A 25,396-nucleotide genomic window follows, 5' to 3' on the forward strand; every position below is an offset into this window, starting at 1 on the left:
CAAGTACCTTTAAAAACAGAATGCAACCAAGATGGAATTATTTTATTATTGAAATATAAAATAAGGGTAGGCAGAATCATATTTATGATTTGTCTAATCATACAGTATTTATGGCTTTCAGTATTAGTGAAGCCAGTCCTTTTAAAAATATAACAAATTGCCTGTGTTGAATAGTTATTTCTACCCTGTAACCTTGCAAAACCACTGGTTTCATTTATTGTGGAGGGTTCGCGCGCGCGCGTGTGTGTGTGTGTGTGTGTGTGTGTGTGTGTGTGTGTGTGTGTGTGTATGCACCTGTGTGTGGTCATGTGTCATGTGTGCAAGAGTGAGCAAATCTTAAGCATCTGAAAATGTGCCTCCTAATGTTAAATACCCTTCTGAATTAATGCTGAATTCTTTGAAGCTCCCAGAGATGGCGAATAATGATAAGACACAGCAACAGCTGACAACACACACCTTCATACTCCACAAAAAGGAGAGAGGATTTGTGATAGATTTGCAATGAATGATAGAAGAAAACTAATAAAAGTTGTCTTAAAACCATAATGCGAGATGTTTTTCACAACAACACCTCTGTTTAACCAACACTCCTCTCCGCAGAGATTGCATTCATTCATTTACTTGGAGAGGAGAAACTCTGTAATAGTCTCTTCTGGTAGTTTTTTGGTCTAGGGGTACGATCTCGCTTCGGGTACGAGGCCCTGGGTTCATATCCCGGACGAGCCCCCTATTATATGGGGAGGCAGTAGCTCAGTCCACTGTCATGGACTGGGGACAGGAGGGTTGGTGATTCAAGATCTGTGTCGGGCAAAATGTTTTGGAGTGTCACCCGACAGTGGGACGTGTCAGTTTACCTCCCGACCACTGCTTTCGGGAGGCACCGTCCCCTTTATAAGTTGCTCACTTGACGCACACCATGAATAAGTTGCCTGCCGATCTACCTCCCCCTCATTTGCATGCCTACAAGCCCCTTGTGTGTGTTAAGGGCCTGTACATAAGACAGTATATACAGTATATGGATGCAACTACTAACCAATGTGTGTAGAGTGGGCTACTATTTTCCCAACGGGGATCACTACAGTTAATAAAATTTAAAATTAAAATTCAGCCAAATCCAAATCCGAGTCATGGGTTTAAGTCTGAGCCTATCCCATATCACATTGAATGGGTTACAGGGTACACCCTAGAGAAGTCACCAGTTCATTGTAGGGCCACATGGATTTATGGTGTCCAGTTGACCTAATCTGCATATTTTTTGCATATTTTCTGCCCATTGAGACCTCTGTTCTTCAAAATCAGTGATTAAAGACCCAAATATCTTTTTGAGCTCGTAAGATTTTTTGAGCTATACTTTAAGCAACAAAATTGCTTTGTAAACTGGCATATGTACTGATGCTGTGGAACAGCACACACACACACATACACATATATACTGTATGTATATATCGGTATATACATACAAGACGCACATGGACAAGGGCAGAGACTATGGAGTTGTTGGAATGCTATTATACGAGTGATCCTAGAGAGAGGGAATATATGGGGCGGATATGGGACCAACGGATGGCAGGGAAATAACAGCAGCCGGTCAGAACCACCAACAGCTGAGGTGGAGAAATACTGGAAGGGCAAATGGGAAAGGGAAGCATCACATAACACCGATGCCCAGTGGCTAGTGGACCTGAAGACTGACCACAGCAGCCTCCCAGAACAAGAACCAGTAACCATCTCAATGGCAGACATCCAAGAAAGAGTGTCAAAGATGAAGAGCTGGTCAGCACCGGGCCCCGATATGATCCATACATACTGGCTAAAGAAGCTGACAGCACTCCATGAGTGTCTAGTGGCACAGATGAACAAGTTGCTAAGGGATGGGATGCACCCAGAATGGTTGACTGAAGGCAGGACAGTCCTGATCATGAAAGACCCACAGAAGGGATCTACCCCATCCAACTACCGGCCAATAAGCTGTCTCTGTACAACATGGAAGCTCCTGTCAGGCATCATGGCGGCTAAGATGAGTAGGCACATGGATCAATGTATGACCAGGGCACAGTTGGTAGTAACACCAGGGGAGCCAAGCACCAGCTACTGGTGGACCGAGCAGTACACAGAGACTGTAAGAATAGGCAGACCAACTTGTGCACCGCCTGGATAGACTACCAGAAAGCCTACAATTCAATAACACACACGTGGATAATGGAATGTCTGGAACTGTACAGGTATAAGATCAACAGGACACTAAGAGCCTTCATCAAGAACACAATGGGAAAGTGGAAGACAACCCTGGAGACTAACTCAAAGCCAATTGCCCAAGTTAACATCAAGTGTGGCATATACCAAGGGGATGCACTATCACCACTGCTGTTCTGCATAGGCCTGAACCCCCTCTGTCACATCATCACAAAGAGTGGCTACGGATACTGATTCCGAAGCGGGACAACAATCAGCCATCTCCTCTACATTGATGACAGGAATGAGCGAGAAATTGACTCACTGATCCACACCACCATGATCTACAGTGACGACATAGGGATGTCATTCGGATTAGACAAATGTGGCCAGATGGTATCAAGAAGAGGCAAGATGATCAGAACTGAAGGGGTTGACCTACCAGGGGGCAGGATAGAAGACATCAAGGACAGCTACAAATACCTTGGAATCCCATAGGCTAATGGCAACCATGAGGAGGCCGCAAGGAAGTCATCCACAGACAAATACCTCCAGAGAGTAAGGCAAGTCCTGAGAAGCCAGCTGAATGGTAAGAACAAGGTCCGAGCTATCAACATGTATGCACTGCCGGTCATCAGATACCCCGCTGGGTTCATAAGCTGGCCAAAGGAGGAGATAGAAGCCACAGACATCAAGACGAGAAAGCTCCTCACCATGCATGGAGGGTTTCACCCCAAGTCCAGCATCCTGAGGCTGTACACTAAGCGGAAAGAGGGAAGCCAAGGACTAGTGAGCATCAGGGCCACTGTCCAGGATGAGACATCAAAAATCCAAGAGTACATCAGGAAGATGGCCCCAAAAGATGGACTGCTTACTAAATGCCTTTGACAGCAGAAAACTGATGATGATGAGGAGGAGGAGACAACATGGAGGAACAAGCCCCTAGATAACATCTACCACTTTCAGATAAAGGAAGTGGCTGATATCAAGAAGACCTACAAATGGCTGAATAAAGCTGGACTGATAGACAGCACAGAGGCACTGATCATGGCAGCACAAGAACAGGGCCCTAAGTACAAAAGCAATAGAGGCCAATATCTACCACAGTAGATCTGACCCAAGGTGCAGGCTATATAAAGAAGCCCCAGAGACAGTCCAGCATGTGGTAGCAGGGTGTAAGATGCTTGCCAGCTCAGCATACATGGAAAGGCACAACCAAGTAGCTGTGATAGTGCACAGGAACATCTGTACCCAGTATGGACTAGAAGTACCCAAATCCCAATGGGACATACCACCAAAGGTGGTTGAAAACGACAAGGCTAAGATCCTGTGGAACTTCAGCTTACAGACTGACAAACAGCTGCTAGCTAACAAACCGGACATAGTGGTGGTGGACAAAGAGCAGAAGAGCGCAGTAGTGATAGATGTGGTGATTCCAACTGACGCCAACATCAGGAAGAAGGAACACGAAAAGATTGTGAAGTATCAAGGGTTGAAAGAACAGCTGGAACAGATGTGGAAGATCAAGGTAGTAGTAGGAGCACTCGGGGCAGTGACCCCCAAACTGGAAGAGTGGCTCCAGCAAATTCCTGGAACAAAATCTGAAGCCTCAGTCCAGAAGAGCACAGTCCTAGGAACAGCTAAGATACTGCACAGAACCCTCAGACTCCCAGGCCTCTGGTAGAGGACCTGAGCTTGAGGATGACACACAGATACCACCCCACAAGGCCACAAGGGTGAGAGGGACATTTTATATATATATATATATATATATATATATATATATATATATATATATATATATATATATATATAGAGAGAGAGAGAGAGAGAGAGAGAGAGAGAGAGAGAGAGAGAGAGAGGCTCAGTGGTCAGGCAGAGCCTGGACTATGTGGAGACGCTTCTGGAGAGCAGGACCATGTCCAAAGCCAGTGTTATCATGAATAACACCAGCCACCCCCTGCACACCGCCTTCTCCCAGCAGAGGAGCACCTTCAGCGGCAGACTGCTGTCACACAGTGCCTCCACAGAGAGGCTGAGGTCTTCCTTCGTGCCCCGTGCCATCAAGGGGTACAATGACTCCCTCAGGAGGAGCAAGGAGGGGGCGGCGAGGTCAGAATGTGGTTGAATGGAGGGGAGGAGATGGGATGTCAGCCTGTGTTGCAGTGTAGTGGGGCCAAGGTGTTTTGATGTTGTGACATTAGATGATGACATGCTTTACAATGTAAGAAGGGTGTCTCTTACCCAACATGTGGGCCTCCTGCTATCTTCACTTTCACTTTTTATTCCAGTTTATACTGTTTATATTTGAGTTTATTATGTCCTCTGGACATGTCCAAACCATCTCAGTCTGGCCTCTCTGACTTTATCTCCAAAACCTCTAACATGTGTTATCCCTCTGATGTACTCATTCCTGATCCTATCCTTCCTAGTCACTCCCAAAGAGAACCTCAGCATATTCATCTCTGCTACCTCCAGCTCTGTCTCCTGTCTTTTTCTCAGTGACACTGTCTCTAGACCAAACAACATCGCTGGTCTCACCACAGTTTTGTACACCTTTCCTTTCATTTTAGCTAAAACTCTTCTATCACACATCACACCTGACACTTTCCTCCACCCGTTCCATCCTGCCTGGACACGCTTCTTCACCTCTTTTCCACACTCTCCATTGCTCTGGACTGTTGAGCCTAACCTCTCTAGCTTCTCTGCCACCTGTTCCCTGCTCTCTCTGCAGATCACAATGTCATCTGCAAACATCATAGTACATGGAGATTCCTGTCTAACCTCGTCTGTCAGCCTGTCCATCACCATAGAAAACAAGAAGGGGCTCAGAGCTGATTTCTAATGCAGTCCCACCTCCACCTTCAACTCCTCTGTCACACCTACAACACATGTCACCACTGTCTTACAGTCCTCATACATGTCCTACACCACTCTAACATACTCCTCTGCCACTCTAGACTTCCTCATACAATACCACAGTTCCTCTCTGGGCACCGTGTCATAAGCTTTCTCCAGATCTACAAAAACACAATGCAGCTCCGTCTGGCCCTCTCTGTACTTCTCTATCAACATCCTCAAAGCTAATACTGCATCTGTAGTACTCTTTTTTTGGCATGAAACCATATTGCTGCTCACAAATGCTCACTTCTGCCCTTAGTTTAGTTTCAACTACTCTTTCCCATAACTTCAATGTATGGCTCATCAGCTTTATTCCTCTGTAGTCGCCACATCTCGCTTGTTCTTAAAAATTGGCACCAGCACACTTCTCCTCTATTCCTCAGGCATCTTCTCACTATCCAAGATCCTGTTGAACAACCCAGTCAGAAACCCTACTGCCACCTCTCCTAGACACTTCCAAACCCCTACAGGTATATCATCAGGACCGACTGCTTTTCCAGTCTTCATATTCTTCAATGCCCTCCTCACTTCATCCTGACTAATCTTTGCTACATCCTGGTCCACAACAGTCACCTCTTCTAGTCTTTGTTCTCTCTCATTTTCCACGTTCATCAACTCTTCAAAGTACTCTTTCCATCTTCCCATCACACTACTGGCACTTCCATCTCTATCCTTAATCACCCTAACCTGCTGCACGTCCTTCCCATCTCTGTCTCTCTGTCTTGCCAACCTGAAAAATCAGTGTCCCCCTCCTTACTGTCCAACCTAGCATACAAGTCATCATAAGCCCCTTTTTTGGCCTTTGCTACCTCTACTTTCACCTTACGCTGCATCTCCCTGTACTCCTGTCTACTCTCCTCAGTCCTCGCAGTGTCCCACTTCTTCTTAGCTAACGTCTTTTTCTGTATACACTCCTGTACTTTCTCATTCCACCACTAAGTCTCCTTATCTACTTTCCTTCCAGATGACACACCAAGTACTCTCTTACCTGTCTCCCTGATCAAATTAGCTGTAGTTGTCCAGTCATCTGGAAGTACCTCTTGACCACCCAGAGCCTGTCTTAACTCCTTCCTAAAAGTCATGCAACACTCTTCCTTTTTCAGCTTTGTGGTATTCGGTGCCAATGTAAATGTAGAATAAGCAGCCGAGAGACTTCGGTATCGACAACGTGCTTACTCTATATTTTTCTTCTCTATCTTCTTTTTTTAATCAATCTAATCACAGCGCCCACAGTCGGTCAATCACTGTAACACATCGTAACAGGACATAACATTTCCCCTTTTCTTGAAGCAATTACTTTGTATAAACATAATGGGGTAAACAATAATGTACTTTATCATTCAAGTATCAGAAGCTTGTAATTACACTTGTATAAAAAGAACAAAATAATTATTTTTCATGTTATCGGTATTTCATTTCACTTTCCCATAACAAAATCTGCTAACCACTGTGGTGGTTTTCTGACTCGGCCAGTTCGTCTAAGAACCGGTTCAGATTCCCTCAGATTCTCTGTAGTCTCTGGAACCTTGAATTAATCAAAGCGCATGTCCGTATTTTCTGTAGTACATGGTAATGCGCCTTTTGGGAAGCGTGTCAACTTGGACGCATTCCATTTTCTTCCATCGCTTAACAGATATGTACTAGATCCAATTTTTTAAATTACAGTCATCGGTTCTGTAAACCTCAATGATCCCTTGTGAACATATTCAGGTCTACGAACACGGACCGTATCATTCACTTTGAAAGTAGGTATTTTTGCTCCTCTTTTTCTGTCTGTGTATTTCTTACTCCTTAGTTGGTTCTGTTTCACAATCTCTTTAACTTGGTTGTGTTGTGCACAACTGAGTGAAATGGGAAGGAGATTTAGTTTAGTACGCATCTTCCTGTTCCTAAGTAGCTCAAATGGAGTAGTTCCAGTAGTAGCATGAGGAGTTGCACGATAAATCTGCAAGAACTCTGTTACAGCTTGTTTCCATGGTTTACGCATTTTGTCAGCTGTCAGTAGGCATTCTTTCAATACCCTATTAAATCTCTCTATCGCTCCATTTGCTCTTGGATAGTATACACTGGAGCGCACATGTTTAATCTCTCTCTCAAAAATTCGGCAAATTCGTGGGAAGTGAATTGGCTTCCATTGTCAGAAACAAGACAGGTTGGGTTACCTTCACGACTGAAAACTGTTTCTAAGAAACGAATGATCACTCCTGTTGTAACATTGGATGCAAATGCCACTTCCGGCCATTTACTGTAATAGTCCGTAAGCGTAATGGCAAAGCGACAATCCCAAGAAGCATTCTCGTATGGCCCGGTTACGTCAATAGCCACTTTTTCCCATGGTCCATCTGGCCATTCAACGGGAGTCAAAGGAGCAGGAACAGTTTTCACTGTCTTGTCATTGTACTGACATGGTACACATGACGAAATTTTGAACTGCACATCTTTATCCATTTGCGGCCACCAATACAGTTCACGCAATCTCTGTTTAGTGCTCACTATTCCTTGGTGTCCTTCAAGGTCAACTACCTTGGAACGTAGTGATATAGGCACAACCAAGCGGTCTGTACCTCTCGTAATTAGTGTATTATCAACTGCAAGTTCATCTCGTATCAGAAAATAAGACATCAGTTCATTCGCAACGTTTTTTCTGCATTTTGGCCAGCCTTTTTTTATTTGCTGACGTAGCTGAGTCAATTCTGGGCAACTGTCGCAAGCAGCAGTGAAGTCTGATAAAGAAATGGCATGTAGGGATTCCTGGTAAAGAGTAGCTACAACAACTGCTTCCATATCAGTTTCACCAGAGGCAGGCAGAGGAAGTCTGGACAGACAGTCTGCTGTCACATTCAGCTTTCCAGGACGGTATGCCATATCATATGTGTAGCAAAGCAATTGTGCAATTCTCAGTCCAGCACAACCAGTGCCTTTAGATGTGAGCAATGTCGTAAGAGCCTGATGGTCTGTACGCAAAGTGATGACCCCAAAGGTAGGTCCTCCACTTTTCTACAGCCCATACACATGCAAGTGCTTCATGTTCGACTGTGGAATATTTTCTTTCGGCCGGAGAAAGTGTCCTAGATGCAAAAGCCACAATTCTTTCTATGTTGCCTGGATGACGTTGGCTAATTACACCTCCTAGTCCATAATTGGATGCATCAGTAGTGACGAAAGTAGGCAATTCAGGATCGTAAAGAGCTAAAGCAGGGCTCTCAACTATTAGCCTTTTAATTTCTGCAAAACTGCTTTCAGTCTCAGCATTCCATTTGAACTGTGTTTCTGTGGACTCTCTAAGTGTTGCACGTAGAGGTTCAACTGCGGTAGAGAAATCAGGAATGAATTTACTGTACCATGAGGCAAGGCCCAAGAAAGATCGCAAAGAAGATATGTCATGTGGGGCTGGAGCCTTGGCCACCGCTTTGACCCTGTCCGGATCTGGGTGAAGACCCTCTTTGGATACGGTGTGACCTAGGAAACGTAGTGAAGTCTGATTGAACTTACATTTCTGCATGTTCAGTTCCAATCCAGCCTTTTTCAGAGCATGTAACACCCTCTTCAAGTTGGCATCATGACTTTCTTGAGTAGTTCCGTAACAAATGACATCATCAAGATAGGCTTGTACACCAGGAAGTCCTGCAAGTATAGTTTTCATCATTTTCTGAAATGCGCTAGGGGCAGATGCAAGGCCAAAGGGAACTCGGCGGAAACGGAAAAGACCATCATGCGTGATAAACGCAGTTATATCACGGCTGTCTGGATGCAGCAACAGCTGATGGTAAGCACAAGCCAAATCAATTGTGGAGAAAACTTTAGCACCCCGCAGCTCAGAGAAGAGTTCATCCATATGAGGTAAGGGATGACAATCGCTGGTAATGGCTTTGTTAGGCTCTCTAAGATCAACGCACATACGCAGTTTCCCTCCATCCTTTCTCTTAGTAACAACTATAGGTGAGACCCATGGGGACGCGTCTATGCGCTCTATTATGCCCTTGTCTTGTAAGTCCTTACGTTCCTCAGACACGGCAAGCCTGACAGAAAATGGAAGTCGTCTCAATTTTTGTTGCACGGGTACGACTTCTGGTTTGATTTGAATTTTGTGTATGAATCCTTTTTCGCACCCAATCTCGTGTACATGAACATCTGGGGTACTTTGTTGATCATGTGTCATTGTAACTATGCTCCGTGACTTAGAAATGTTACCAGAACCAGTAGCTGTAACCACCTTAGTACCGTCAATACTCATGTGTAAAGCAGCAAACATGTCCAGCCCAAGTAGAGCAGTGCCAGACTTAACCACAACAAATGAGCCTGAAGTTGAATGCCCATTGTACTGAAGTTGAATGCCCATTGTAAGTAACTTTTGCCTGCAAACAGCCTTTAACTGGTATTTTCTCTCTGGAATAAGTGAAAAGATTCAGTTTTGGCACAGAAAGGCTACATGTAGGGAAAAGAGTTTGGTAAATGCTCTCCGGTATAATAGAAACAGAGGACCCTGTATCTACAATTAGCTTAATGTCATGACTATGTCTGTTTGCTTCCACTTGCACCTTGCAGACGATTTTATCTTGCACAGTATCAGATATATAAAGCACAGTTAGTTCATTTATCACAATCTCACGCACATCCTTTTGCGCAGACCTGCACACCTTTGAAAAATGTCCCAATTTTCCACAGGAATTGCAAGTTGTTTTGACAGCAGGACAAGACGGTTTGTTGGCAAGATGGTTAGTAGATCCACATCTGTAACAAGCGCGGCGAGTCGCGTTGTGTTGAGCAGCCGTCGGCGCCTCTCTCCATGGCTCTTTACGGCGGTAGCGTACTGGCTGTTTCAGAATGGCTCCGACCGACGCAGCAGCTGTCGTAGAGCTGTTCGTGTCCTCAGAGAAAAGTCCCGCGTTGCGTAGTCCGGACTCAATCTGCAGAGCCAGCGTAGTAGCTTTATCCAGTGTGAGATCGGCTTCTAGTAAAAGTCTGTCTCGTACTCGTGCATTTGCAGCGCGTTCAATCAGTTGGTCACGAATCATTTGTTCTTCCATGTCGCCAAACTCACAAAAAGTTGCTTACTCTCTCAGAGATGCTAAGAACTGGTTCACGGATTCACCTGGTCGCTGCGCTCTCTGGTGAAACTTATGACGTTCCGCGACCACATTAACTTTAGGAACGAAATGTCTCTCAAGTGCTGCTACAGCAGTAGCAAGAGTCGTACCTGACTCCGGTAGACAATAAAATAATCTTTGTCCCTCAGTCCCAAGTGCATGAAGAAGGACTGCACGTTTTCTGGCTTCTGGCCATGCGTCAGCATCGATGACCAGCATGTAGTTTTCGAACATTTTAATCCATGTAGGGAACAGAATAGCAGGTTCACCTGGACAAGGCAGGAACGCAGCAGGTAGGGGCACGTTAACGGACATCCTCGTCGCCAAAAATGTGGTATTCGGTGCCAATGTAAATGTAGAATAAGCAGCCGAGAGACTTCGGTATCGACAACGTGCTTACTCTTTATTTTTCTTCTCTATCTTCTTTTTTTAATCAATCTAATCACAGCGCCCACAGTCGGTCAATCACTGTAACACATCGTAACAGGACACAACAAGCTTCCACCATTTCGTCCTCTGCTCTGTCTTTGTCCTCTTCATCTTCCTCACCACCAGAGTCATCCGACACACCACCATCCTATGCTGTTTGGCTACACTCTCACCTACCACTACTTTACAGTCACTGATCTCCTTCAGGTTACACCGTCCACACAAGTCCTATGTGCAGTCAAAGTAGAGAAAAACCTTACAGAGATCTTGATTTGAGTAGCTGTGCTTTCAATTAATCTTTCAAGACCAAAACAAACAATTTATTTTTGACTTTATTGCACAGGTAAACTAAAAAGAATAGTCAGTTGTTCGCCATCTTTACATTTAAATGATTGGGGAAAGATGGTCAATAATTTCAACACCTCTATAATCTACACGCATTGACAGACAGTTCATTTGCAGCATCATTGAGGGTTTTGCATTTTGCTTGGATGCTGGGATTGCTGGAGCACTCTTCAGCAGAAGGCCAGCGTTCGACCCAGGTTTCTTTACCCAACATGTAGATAACTCTGGCAGATGGAGAAAAAAGGGAAGGAAGACAGTTTTATATAAATACATCAGATGTTATGCAGCTTGTCTTAAATGCCTATGAATTATCTGATTTTAGTATACAGTACAGTGGCAAGAAAAGGTATGTAAACTATTTTGAACTTCACAGTTTTCTTAGCATCACATTTTTGAAAAATTATTGCAGAAAATCATGAAATTCTTAAATGCTAGTCATAATTTCACAAGTGTATTTCACAAACTCCTCCGTTTATTTATGTTAACTAATGAAAATCCACCGATTATCCATTTCCTTATCATCTCTGATCAGGAAAGTGACTGTAAAGTATCTTTGAAATCAGCCACTTGTGAATTTAGTCAGGTTTTCTCTTTTGGAGTTCCTCTTACACCTTGCGGAGTTAGTCTATGACCTTCATGGGGGAGAATGTTTCACTGCATCAATATCAAAGGCATCTAAGACCAAGAAGCCAGGGCCAAAGATTGAATAAATAAGTCTTGTTCAGTGCTCTTTGGCTGTGGAATTATATATATTTGAATAGAAAAGGTCTCTCTGGGTCTTTAACGCCTTTGAATTGAAAAAAAAATGCATTCAAGTCAACAAGATCCCTAAAATACAAGTTTTTCCAAATGTTTCTTAATGTGCTGGTTTGACATAACATCAGAGTGTCCAGTATCCCATTATCCTGCTAGTAAATGTGACCTCACTGAATGACCGACATAAGCAATTTGTCTGCTATCCTTACTTGTTGTTGTCAATGTCAGTGTTCCATTGGTCTTCTTTGGGGCCAATGATGAGGTACTTGGAGCCCTGCTTCAGGTTGAGTCCATCTCTGCAGCCTCCATGGGAAATGAAAAGTCTTTTCTGGCCCGCTCCTACTCCATCCTCCACACCTGGATGAGAGAGGTGTGCAATACATTAATATGTAGCTGCACTGGATAAAAGAGGCTTTACATATCTGAAGTAATTGCCTCCTACTTCTAACCATGTTTGCAGAAAATGATACATGACAAACATGGACATGTATTTTGCAACTCAGTGGCAAAAATGTACATAGAAAAAGTAAATTCTAATAATATTCAAAAGCGAAGAAATCAAATAAGTTAAAAATAGCATAGTTAAAGCTGCAAAATATCCATATAATGTAACCCTAAAAATAAAATATATTGTATCAAAATTTAATTCAAGCACAAATCTGGTTTCAGTGTACAGGTAGCAGATCCAGAAGTACAGGTAGTCCTCAACTTGCAAACATTCAACTTAGGAACATTTAGAGATACAAACAAATGCCATATCCGACTATTGTCTGGCAGTTCCTCTTTCTGCCACAACTTCTGATTACAAGGAAGCGTGTAAGAGCATCATTCACATTAGGGTGGGATACCTCAGTATCAGCATTAAGTATTAATATTAAAAATTTGTAGTAGTAGGATTTTAAAAAGTGCAGAGAACTTTTAACCACACACTCCTACTGCACTGACTCACCCAGCTTGATGACTTGTGTGATTTCCATTTCATATTTGTCATAATAACCCTGGCTGATGTCCAGCACCTCCACTTGAAAAACTTGAAGCACAAAAAATATATAAATTTTTGTAATGTTCAAAGAAAGGCAAATAGTGAAGATACGGTGTAGTTTATCAATGATCATATGTATAAAAGATATACTGTATTAAAGTCAAGGCAAACTGCAGTCCTTGTTTGCTCTCCTTGTTTGAGTCATAGAGAAATGGCTGTGCCTTCATGGACGTTTGTACTGTCTTGTTATTAATCACATTACGTAAACAATTTGTCATCAACATAAAATGGTAGCTCAGCACATACCATGGTGTAAACTTGTGCAGGCAAATGTCTCTCTTTCTTTATTCTGGAAAATTCCACTCTCACTTCTACTATTACAGCAGTCACCTGAGGGTCATGAGCAAATCACAAATTACAGACACCATCAACCTACAGTACATGCCGAGTGTTGAATTGTTACAAATCAACACTGTACCCTGTGTGCAGCGGCAGACGTTGTCTCTGCAAATCTGTGAGAGCTCCTCCCTGTCCTCCTTGGGCATGTAAGTGCGACTGCAGCGGTGATCTGACACAATGGGGCACCATAAAATTTGGAAAATGTAACTAAATTTCATTATCACAATAATGAATATGACTATGAGGACAATAATGTCCTCATAGTCTCAAGAATGGGGTGGGGTTTAAAAGAATTCCCTTGATACCCTGTGGCCTCGTCCACAGATAGCTGGATCTTCTTGAAAACAAAAGTTTTTTCCTCCGGTTAGGCCTTCTGTCCACACGAGAACACATATATGTAGGACAAAAACGGAATTTTTCGAAAACGCCGGCCAAGGTGAATTATTTTGAAAACGCCGGCTATGCTTTGTTGTGTGGACACTGTATCCGAAACTTTTTCTATCCGGGTGCATCTCCCTGTGACAAAAATTGCTGTGACGTCTGGTGTGTGTTTGACCCGTCTCTACATCTAATAGAATCGATGGAGTTAAAACTGGCTATTTTCTGACGTATAACAGCTCCATGTCGAAGACACGTTGATAAACATGCTTGACGGTTGAATATATTTGTCAATCTGTTTCTTTCTTAATGAGTCATAAAATTTATTATTCATTCATTCATTTATTCATCTTCTGAACTGCTTTATCCGCCGTAGTGGCTTATTGGAAGCTAGAGCCTATCCCAGCTGTCTTAGGGCGTGAGGCGGGGCAAACTCCGGGCGCGACACCAGCACGTTGCAGAGCCACACAAAGACAGACAACCATGCACGCTCACACTCACACACAACAGGCAATTTGGAATGGCCAGTTAACCTGAAGTGCATGTTTTTGGAGGTGGGAGGAAGCCGCAGAACCCGGAGAGAACAGACGCGGACACTGGGAGAACTTGCAAATTCTGCACAGAGCTGGGGGAACCCGGACGTGCCTTGCTGTGCGGCAACAGCGCTACCCACTGAGCCACCGTGCCGCCGCATAAGGTTTATATATTCATGTAGTCATTCATTCATATCTCGCCTAGACGGCGACACCAGTTCTCTTTCAGACTGGGACGTGCTGCCTAGAACGAATGCCGTGAATTTCCACATGTCTCGGTCCTCTTTCCTGTCGTTCTCGGAGTTGTTACGGAGTTGTTACGTTTATAAATGTGTTGATCAAGGCAGTTATGCGGTTATATGTGGACAGATATTTTTCCAAAAATGCTGTTATGTGGACGCAAATTTTTTTCCGTGCGGGGAAAAATAAGATCCTTTTTCAAAAGATCCAGCTAAGTGTGGACATGGCCTGGGTTCTGTTGTGATGTGATGTGAGCCATAATGTTTAGGACGTGCTCTCCTACCTGGATTGTAATATTCATAAACAGTAACCGAGGATGGCTGGAGGAGGCCAACTTTAAATGTCTGCTGAAGCCTAAAGATCAGGATCTCAGGCTCTTTGTGGGACACCTCAGAAGAAGAATGGGGAGAATCATTAAGTGTACCACTGTAAAAAAGAAAGTTATACTAATACTAACTCCTTAGAATGGGGTCCTGCTCTAAGAAGTTGGTTTTATGAGTTATCTGTGTCTCCTCAAAACTACAACTACTTTAAAAAAAGCAATATAATTATGCAAACCTGCTTAAATGTGTGCAAGTAATTCACATCAGATGAAGGGATCAAAATTAAGAGGTGATTACAGATGTTGATTGCTCTATCCAATCAACTCCTACATTATCGGTTTCTTTAATTGATGCCATCATGTTTCTTGGTCAGTTATGGTTTTTTTGTTCTTTTTAAGAAAGTCAGAGGTGCAGAACAATCCCATGGGAATCAAATTCAATTTCATTTCAAGTAGAATAAGTATTTCTGTCACCCTCATCTTCAACATTTATATCTTGAGATATAGTTGAAGATTTAAATAATCGACCTGTTTAGGATCACTTGTATTTCTACATGTAAAATGAATAATTATCATTCAGGGTATGCTGTATGGTGCACTGGTACAAAAAATATTCTCTCTCATTCTCTGGTCAATAAAACTGCAGTTGTTAAAATCAATGCTCTAGTATATTGCTTTACCTTGAAGAGGTGGATGATCAAAGAGCCTCGGTCACTCAAATTATCAACAATCTGGAAGTTATTGATGTAACGGTCCACTGAGTTGGTTAACTGGACAAACAAACAGAATCACATCATTTTTTAAAAACTGTTTATAAGCATCTGTCTCAGTAAGATAATTTGGGAATTTCAGAATCAGGTGGTATTTCAATCTGTCACATTCAAAAGTCACTTCTTGTAGAAATCTCAAAACTTAAAAAGTTGTTTCATGTTCTTACATAATGAAAGTTGTCCTTAGGAATAACAGTCCAACATCACAAAAAATTTCTTCTACTTTCTTTTTCAGCCAAGGACTGTCTCTGTAATGGCACAGCTTTAAAAGGATAAGCAGTTGTAGATGAGATGATCATAACGTCTCATCTACAGCTGCTTATCCACCTTGCAGGTCATAGGTCTGCTGAAGTATATCCCAGCCAGCAAAATGCAGGCTACACCCTGTATAAAATGCCTGCTCATTATCGTGCCATATGAAACAACCACAATCGCTCACACTCACACCAATGGACCATTCGGTTTGACCAAATTGACCAAAGGTGATTGTTTTTGGAGGTGGGAAGAGGCCAGAGAACAAGGAGAGAACATACAAACACAGAAAAGAACCTGAAACATTATTGCCTTGAAGCAACAGGGCTTCCCCCTGTGCTACTGTGCCACTTTAATGGTTTCTATCTCTTCATTGAAAAAAACCTGTAAAGTAACTATTTATATGTGATTAACTTGTATTTGCAAGACACAAGAAAAATTAAACAGTACAGTAAATAACATGATGATAAGTTGTGGAGACTGATTACCATCTCCAAGTCTGAGTTTTCAGGGACAAAGCCTGTGGGCAAACTTATATCCAGAACCACCATCCGGACATCTGTGGGCCCTAATGCCCTGTGTGAAACAAGAAGATCATCATTAGATGAGAATACGACAACAGACACGCCATACTACATTTATGTTTTTTTTCAAACATATTTATGAAGATACAATAATCCATACCAAAACTGGACCTGAAATTAAAGGAACATGCTGGACCCTATCCTGACTGACATTGGACAGAAGACAGGGTACATCCTGGGCAAGTCACCAGTTAGTTACAGGACCACACAGCGAATATCATAAATTCTAATAATAACAAATTCTATTTCTTTCCAGTTTTCATGTTTTCCTTCATTAAAATCTCCTGTCAGAGCCTTTGTCACCATTCTCTTGAACTGTGCTGCCTAAATCACCTGGAACCCATCTTTAAATCATCCACCATACTCTGCTCAACATTTATTTCCCTGCCAGATTGTTTGTAATCATACTACTTTCCAGCATTGCTGTTTGAAGCCCGATTATTCAATTTTGACCTTACCTTATTTTTGGGATCTGCCTGTTGTCTACCCCTGATTTGATTTTTTTGCTTATGGACTGTCCATGTGGTCTTTTGAACTCGGCTTGATTAAAATACATATTTTGATTCCCTAACTATCTATTCTCTTGTCCTGTTTTTGGGTCCCTTCTGCTAGTTTGGAAAAAAATGCGACAGAGACAGACAACAAAGAAACAAAGAAGCCTGCATGAGTTCTCTATCTGGAGAGAACCCACGCAGTGACCAGGAGAACATACAAACCCTCCACATAAGTGTCCCATATGGCACTGAACCAAGAACCTTCTTGCTGTTAAACTGGTTAATTCGCTCATAAATTGCAACCATTGCCTAAATCGAGGTAGGGACATACGATTCCAGAGCACAGGAATCTGTCGGGTGGTTGATATCACACCAACTAATTATCAAAGGCATACTTTGATGCCATCGGTAGCTCTGTGTGATTCCCCAGCAGGTGCAACCTTAGAGATTTAGTAGTCAAACCAAATGCATTCCATATCTGACAAATTTATTTTGGAGTAAATGCTGTCAGGGCCAATGTTTGTATTAATCATAATCAGGAATACCAGAGACAGTAGATGGATGTAGTAAGGGAAGACATGAGGGCAGTTGGTGTTAGAGAGGAGGATGGAGAAGATAGGATGACATGGAAAAGGATGACATGCTATGGCGACCCCTAATGGGACAAGCCGAAAGGTTAAGAAGAAGAAATTCACATAAACAAAATAGTCATGTGATTTACATTCATCTGTATCAATTTTATCCATAATCCAAGACAAACTGCACACTCCTCTCGATCTTAAAATATACATTGTCAACCTTGTGGTCACATGTCCTGTTCCAATGATTAGGACATTTGCCTGTGGAAGGAAACCGCAGAACCAACGCAGACACAGGGGAACACATTCATCAAAGTCCAATTTGGGACTTAAACAAGCCAGAGCAATTCCTGTATTAAATAGTAAAAAGTTATAAAATTGTATGTTTGTGTTCATTTGAGAGGCTATATCACGTAGCTTTAGTAAAATACATAGTACAACCTGACAACACATAACTCACCTCAGTTTAATCGTGATTTGGTAGGACTTTACTGCATCTGCTGACGGCTTTTCTAATATGTCACAAAATACACTTTTCAGACTGTAATATTACAATGTTGACAAACATAGGCAATCTTACAATATTAACAAGTCACCATCTTTGCATATTCAAATTGTTTGAATGCCTCGGTTTCTCTACGTTAGATATTATTCACTTTGAATCAATGGTTGTCCGATTAGTGAATACATTTTTTTTGTCTGAGTTTACTGAATTTACTTATATTTTGTGCTATGCTTTTCTCTTTGATGTAAGAAAAATTTTAAAAATTAAAAATAAAGTTTTGCAGTTACATTTTTATAGTTCCATATTGTTATAATTAAATTGTGCTTTATTTGTTTTCAACATAATTAAAGAAATAGAACAATCCAAGACTATAATCATTCTTTGTAGCATCAAAAGTGATTTGACACCTAACTCAAAGAAACAGAGGACAGAAAAACAACATCATGTACATATGAGGGAGTGTGAGAAACAGATTTACCGCCGGACTCTTCTATTGTGACGTTGAGCTCAAAATCTTTGCAGAGAATTTGCTCATCAAATTCATGCAGCTGGTTATAATAGGTCACAACCTTTATCCACAATCAGAAGTAATGAGAAGCAGCACCACATGTAAAAAAAAAAAAGGGGGGGGGGGAATCACATAATGTCATAAATCCTTCATTTCAAAAAACCAAACATCTGTGTTCTTGTGTCTTGTTCAGTTTTGAAATTAATTGTATGATATTAATTTCATTTATAGTGTTCATGTGAATACAAAATTTTATTTATGTACGATTGATTACAGCACACATCCACCTTGGCATCATTTTGATTTACTTTCGTTCTGATTTGCATTACTTTTTAAGAATTATTGATAATGGGGGGGGGGGGCACTGCAAAAAGTATTTTCAAGTACATCCCAAAATTTTCAGTGGGGTTACTTTCTGGAAACTGAGTCTAATTCACATGTGAAAATGATGTCTGATGCTTCCAGATCCACTTTTTCACAATTTGAGACTGATAAATTATGGCACAGCTATCTTGGAAAATGCATGTTCCATCAGGGAAGACAAGTTCGGTTGACAGAAAATATGGTCCGTCAGCATATTTTTAGTCACACTATGTTGTTGAACCTACACCTGATCACTGAAACAACCGCAGATCATAACATTACCCCCACAGGCCAATAATTTAGGATCTGGACTTGATGGGTATGTCACTTCATCTCTCTTCTTACACTCATGTGCCCATCACACTGGGTCAGGGTAAATCTGTTCTCATCAGACAATATGAACTTATTTACCTGTATATTGCTCCATATGCCAATCTTTATGAGAATGATTTGTTTCACTTAACCTCACAAAAAAGTAGTTTTACTAAGACTTCATAGTCCAAACCCAATTTAGTCCCAATCACATTAATCTCTTAACAGTGGACATGTGAAAATGCTTTCATTATGAAAAACAGCATTTTTAAAAAATTTGATTTCACCAAATGGTTACCTTTTATCCAATGGGCGGGTTTTACCTATTTGGTCAGTAAAATTCAGATGATGACCTTATATTTTGGTCGGGAAGTGTATAAATGTACAATACATGTGAAAAGAAAGGCTGAAAACTTTCAAATGCAATCAAACCTCAAGTATTCCTTCTCCATTCCCTCGAGCCACCACTTCAAAGTTAAGATTAGCAGGTAACTATGGAAAGAAGCAAAACCGAACATTTTTGGTAAAACACACCTTAAACTAGCAACCAATCTCTATAAACACGCAGGTCAACTGGGTAAAAAACTAATTTTAAAATGTATTTATAAAAGATGTATCAGCAAACTCAAAAACTCAAAAATGTAATATTTGTTTTAGAATCCAGATGTGAACATTTATTAAAATCCAGTCACATGTCATGTAGCTGAATTATTGAGCTGCTATTTCTGTGTCTCCTTCAGGTAAACTATCCTGGACTTCAGATTCCATTCATATAGCTTACCCTTGAAGAACGGGCAACATAGGCGGTCTTCGGGTTGAAATGGTAACGTACTTCCCTGCGTCCTGTTATTTGAAGGTCTACATCCAGACTGAGGTCACCAGGAGGAGCACTTTTAATCAGGTATGCTGACAGGGCCTGGAGCACCACCATGGTGGACTGATAGAAGACAAACAAGCATACCAGAGATGTGGAGATCCACCAATCTTGTGATCACTGGACGACCCGCTCTAACACTGAGCCACTGCTGCCCCCTGTATAATCTCAAAGCTAAGGCTTCTGAAGACTCTCTTTCACTCTCTCTCTCTGAGAAGAGGAAAGAGTGGGTGGAATCTTTGCGCATCTATTCACTCTATTTTTTTCTTTCTTTAAATATTTGTACACACTCTTGTGTATTGTGTACCATTTTAACCACGGTTAAATTTTTTGGAGTTTATGAGAGGGAGAGACGAGAGTGTGGCGTCTTTGCTTGTTTATTCATTCTGGTTTTTTTGCTTTTTTGTGTGTGTATTCACATTTCAGCTAATGACAGTTACATCGCGGTTACTTTTCCAGAGTTAGTGGACGTTTTGCGGAGATTAGGAGGCAATATGGTAGCCTCGAGGTGGGCAACTGTAGAGGAAAAAGCCGTACTCGAACGGCTGACACGCCTACACATTATCAGGCTGACACCAACTGTCAGCTGCTTGGTGGTAGAGGTGTGATTAGCGGTGGAAGAGCAGATCGGATACGACAGCGCAAAAGCAGCCTCCCGAATACAGAAAGCGGTGGTGATTTTTCTCGATGAAGTTGAAAAGGAGCATCAGGTAGTTTTGAGCTGGTGGTGATTGAGAATACCTTCACCCCCGTCCTTCCTCCCGCTAACCCGGGAGGGACATCTCATCCACCACTGTCCAGAAGGAGAGGGTAAGCGCCGACCGTCGGCTGCTGTGGGGCAGGCGGCTGCGACCGAGGTGGGGATAGAGGCCGAGGACGCTACACGGGCGACTGACTGCTGTGGTTGCCGTGGGGCGGGTGGTTGCAGCTTCTTTTGTGGCTGTGGCGGCCTTCAGTGCTGCGGCCCAGGCTCAGCAGCCTTGTTGGTTTTCGACTCTAACCCCCGCTGGCTCACCGACTGCCATCCCGGAGCCACGGAATAACACACAGGATACAGGTGACAGCGAAAAGAGTAGACAGCCAGTGGCCGCAGTCTCTGTGGTGGCTTCCAGTGCTGCGGTCCTGATTTCACAATTGCTGCCTTGTGAGGTTCCAACTCCATCCCCTGCTGAATCGCCGGCCATCAACCCAAAAGATACGGGTGACAGCACAAAGGTTAAACAGTTGCCATCCAACAGTCCAGAACCACTGAATAACACGCAGGACATGGATAACAGCACAAAGGATAGACAGAGTAATTTGGTAGAAGCTGAGGGGATCAGAGAGAAAGTCGCCAGGATCGCAGAGTCTCAGCTGGAGAGGGAGGAAGAGTATGATACTGTGATAGACGAGGAATTATTAAAGACAGCTCCTAATAGAAAAAACACTGACACAAGAATGAATAAAGCAAAAAAAAATTGCTAAAGAAACACCTGAGACACATGCTGATACAAGTCACTCTGAGAACGAAAATGACAACAGTCTGAAAGACAAAAAATGATTCGCAAAAGATAAAAAAAATTCCTGCAAGACACAAAAGGTTCGAGAGCAAAAGTAGAAAATTTCTTCTTTCCTGACCTCAACATGTTTCTGGATGGTATCCGGTTTATTTTAAAAATCCAGAAAGAAGTGACCAACCAGTTTTTATGGACAAAGAGATTTTTACATTGAAGAAACTAATGTCAAAAGTAAAAATTGTGGATTGTGGAGAATGATTAATTGGTATTTGAATTGTGTCTGCTCTTTTTAAACCTGTGTTTTTAAGGACTTTGAATGTGAATGGAGCAGGGAACAAGAGCCTCTGTTTTTTAATTTGATAAATGTTAAAAAGTGAGATGGTTGTTCAGGAAACACACAGTACTTTTGAATATCCTACCATTGTTTGTTTTTGAAATATGAATTCCTTTTTGCGTGAATCTGTTTTGGATAGGGTGTGCATAGGGTGATCACCAGATCTTCTTCAATCTGACATGTGGGGCATTTACCGTATTTTTCGGATTATACGTCGCTGCGGATTATAAATCGCACCAGCCAAAAAATGCATAATTAAGAAGGAAAAAACATATATAAATCGCACTGGAGTATAAGTCGCATTTTTTGGGGAAATTTATTTGATAAAATCCAACACCAAAAACATACACGTCATCTTGAAAGGCAATTTAAAATTAAAATAAAATAGTGAACAACAGGCTGAATAAGTGTACTGTATAAAGTGGGGCACTTAGTGGGGCGGCAGTGGCTCAGCGGTAGAGCCATCGTCTTGAAGACAGGATCGCCCAGCCATCGGGGGTTCGAATCCCGCTCCCGCCAGAACATCCCCCGGAGTGTGAGCTGATCGTGGGAGGCGTCGGCTCACCCCCCAGCCACCGCCGAGGCACCCTTGAGCAAGGCACCGTCCCCCCCACAAGATGCTCATTTGGGCGCGACCCTCATGCGCGACCCGTCACTCCACCTCCGTTGTATCACTGTATGTCCTCTCTTACTAATTGCATGCCTACAGGCCCCTAGTGTGTGCTGTGTTCAGGGGCCTGTAACCTCTAACCCATGTGTGTAATTAACACATATATATACATGTGTGAGTGTAAAAAGAATTTCCCCAAGAGGGATAATTAAAGTATAGATTATTATTATTATTATACTAATGTTACATGACTGAAATGCCTGGAGACGCAACTGCACTGTTGATAAACCTCTCCCAGCAGCACATTGTTCAAGCACCCATGCGCAAACTCGTTCCTCTAACTGCGGCCACCTAGCTTTTAGCCCGCGATTAGCTTTTTTTGTTTTCTTCATTTCAGTAAGAGTAACCTCCGCTTTTCGCCAGTCCCTTACAAGTTTCTCGCTAACTCCAAACTTTCTTTCTGCTGCTCGATTACCGTTTTCGGCTGCATATTTCACTATTTTTACAGTTTGTAATCTGCAGAATATGATTTTATTTTCAGTGCATTTTTGTTCAGCCCTTCTCAGTTGTTTTTATAAATTCCCGGCAATGTGGAAATTATCAACACAGACCTAGAGCGCCCTCTTGCGGTTTAGTGTGAAAATAACATGTGAAATGATATAATAATGTGTTAATAATTTCTCACATAAATCACACCAGATTATAAATCGCAACCCCGGCCAAACTGTGAAAAAACCAGCGATTTATAATCCGAAAAATACGGTACATACTTTTAGCGTAGTAGGTACAGCAAACTTATCTCAATATTTCACATTCACCGCTACAGCAGATGACACGGTTGGAAGATGAATCAATGAATGATTGTTTTTGTTTTAAATTTAGACTTCATCTTCCTTAAGTGGGAATGTATTGCAATATTATATTTCTGTGAAGCTTTAAAAAAGATTTGTTGAATAAAAAATTCCCCACACTTTGTATTTGAATATCTGAAACCTCTGCTGACCAATAATGCTGAGAGACACCAGCAGTAAATGAATGATAAAGTCTGAAAACACAACTGGGAGTTTGTGAATTTTCTGATCAGAGCTTATCTACCAGACCTGCTCTGCTGTTACAGTACCTGAGTTGAGCCGTAGCCCCCTCCTATCCTCCGGTGGTTGTTTAGCCATTTAAATGGTGCCATGGCTTCCTCCATCTGTCCAAGTTTGACCAGAGCCAGCAGGGCATAGCCAGTCGCCTCCAATGTGAACAAAGTGTTGTGCTTGTCAGGCCAGTGGCTTTGATCTGGAAGACAAACAAGGAAGAACAAAATAGTTCAACGTCTCACCAAGAGAAATGTTACCCAAGGAGTTTTTGTAACCTTTGGAGGAATCAATTTCCTTTACTTCATTTTACCCACAACAGAATCCAGGCAAGCAGGATGTACTGTAACTTCAAAAATACCAGAATGCTGGATTGTGTGTGTTTCACCTCTGAACTAATTGATCAAGTTCTCTGTTTGTGCAGCCACAAATCAGTGACTTTTTGTTTGCCTCTTTCTTTGCTATAGCACTTTAACATGGGAAATGATAAAGCAGCAATTTCTATATGTCCTGGAAAAATTGGCAGGACCTTACTTTGATGCAGCTGTGTAGTAATTTTGAATGTGCTATTTCTATTTTGTGTTCTTTGAATTGTAACAGGGAAATAATAATCAGGATACCTGGAGCTGCAGCTCTAAGCAACTGTGTTGCCTGGTTATAGCTTGGGTTTCCCATCAGAGCCAGAGCGTACGCAGCGATGGCCACAGTGTACGGTCTTCTATCACGCTTAAACAGAGCTCTCTTTAGGTATTCAGCTGTCTTCCTTATAGATATCTAAAACAGAGTCATTTGGAACAAAAAAGAGAGAGAAAACCAGTACCAATAATGACACCGATCATAACAGTGAGGTTAAAAAAATTGGATTAGAGGCATCAAATTTACAAACAGTGAAACAACTCAAGCAATCAAGAAGATTGATCAGACAGACAGACCAACTTACCAATCAACACACCGACAGACAGACAGATACAGTAGATTGATAGATAGATTATTCACATGAAGTACACCTACATGCACTTTTGGATCACTGCAGTCGATCCCTGCCTCCTTAGCCTCAAGGAGAGCAATGAGGACGAAGGCCGTTAGAGTTATCTGGGGGTCATCACCACGGATACCGCCCTGAAGAATCATGTAAGGACAAAGAAGATTTCATTCAAATGAATAGAATATTTATTTAAACAAAAAACATGAATATATGTGTATATTCTTTTTCACATTTTTTGTAGTACCTTAACACAAGCTGCTCAACACATGTTTTTTTGAGATACGAGCCGCGCTTCAAAACATGGATGGATGCATAAATAATTAACTAAAACCACATCTCGTTGTTGTTGGTGGAGTCAAGATGTAGCTCGAAGGTTCTCATGACTTTTGAATTTCTTTTCATTTAAAGTCATTTATATATAAATAAATGACTTTAATATATATATATATATATATATATATATATATATATATAAAATCTGTTGGGGTTTTTTAGAATTTAGAGGGTTTGGGGGCTTTTTTATGAGGCTGGAATGGATTAAAATGACTTTATGTATCTTAAATGGGTAAAATTTGCTTGAGTTACAAATTGTTTGACTTATGAGCTCAGTCACGAAATGAATTAAACTCATTAACTCAAGGTACCACTGTATATATACATTTATATAGATGGATGGATGGATAGATGGATATAAAGAGAGACTACTGTAAATGAGAGAGAGAGAGAGAGAGAGAGAGAGAGAGAGAGAGAGAGAGAGAGAGAGAGAGAGAGAGAGAGAGAGAGAGAGAGAGAGAGAGAGAGAGAGAGAGAGAGAGAGAGAGAGAGCAGGGTCAATACTTATAAAAGCAGAACAGATCACTGTGTGTGTGTGTGTGTGTGTGTGTGTGTGTGTGTGTGTGTGTGTGTGTGTGTGTGTGTGTGTGTGTGTGCGTGCGTGTGTGTGTGCGTGTGTGTGTGCCTCACAGTCATCGTGGTGCTGTAAACTGGGTTGTCCTCAACATAGAATCCTGGAAGAAGCCGATGTTTGTTCTTTATTAGGTAAAGCAGAGGGTCACACACTTGCTGCTTGTTGACACCGATGATGGAGTGAGCCATGGAAAAAACT

At 41.9% G+C, this 25,396-nt stretch overlaps 1 protein-coding gene across 1 annotated transcript in view; it reads right to left on the reverse strand.

The window, feature by feature from the left end:
- Positions 1–10,903: 10,903 nt before the first annotated feature.
- Positions 10,904–25,396, reverse strand: part of LOC137599787 (complement C3-like) — a 53,083-nt gene continuing 38,590 nt past the window's right edge. The window contains exons 26-41 of the mRNA XM_068320926.1: positions 25,255–25,396; positions 24,318–24,425; positions 23,927–24,080; positions 23,345–23,508; positions 19,692–19,847; positions 19,343–19,402; positions 18,206–18,296; positions 17,683–17,734; positions 16,055–16,142; positions 15,225–15,314; positions 14,506–14,611; positions 13,151–13,240; positions 12,979–13,062; positions 12,640–12,720; positions 11,900–12,047; positions 10,904–11,158 (exon numbers count right to left, since the gene is read on the reverse strand). The exon at positions 25,255–25,396 is cut by the window's right edge and continues 21 nt beyond it. Of these exons, the coding sequence (XP_068177027.1) occupies positions 11,014–11,158; positions 11,900–12,047; positions 12,640–12,720; positions 12,979–13,062; positions 13,151–13,240; positions 14,506–14,611; positions 15,225–15,314; positions 16,055–16,142; positions 17,683–17,734; positions 18,206–18,296; positions 19,343–19,402; positions 19,692–19,847; positions 23,345–23,508; positions 23,927–24,080; positions 24,318–24,425; positions 25,255–25,396 (1,759 nt within the window). The 3' untranslated portion in view covers positions 10,904–11,013. The remainder of the gene's footprint in view (positions 11,159–11,899; positions 12,048–12,639; positions 12,721–12,978; positions 13,063–13,150; positions 13,241–14,505; positions 14,612–15,224; positions 15,315–16,054; positions 16,143–17,682; positions 17,735–18,205; positions 18,297–19,342; positions 19,403–19,691; positions 19,848–23,344; positions 23,509–23,926; positions 24,081–24,317; positions 24,426–25,254) is intronic.

Source organism: Antennarius striatus, chromosome 8, assembly GCF_040054535.1.
Source record: "Antennarius striatus isolate MH-2024 chromosome 8, ASM4005453v1, whole genome shotgun sequence".
Lineage (NCBI taxonomy): Eukaryota > Metazoa > Chordata > Actinopteri > Lophiiformes > Antennariidae > Antennarius > Antennarius striatus.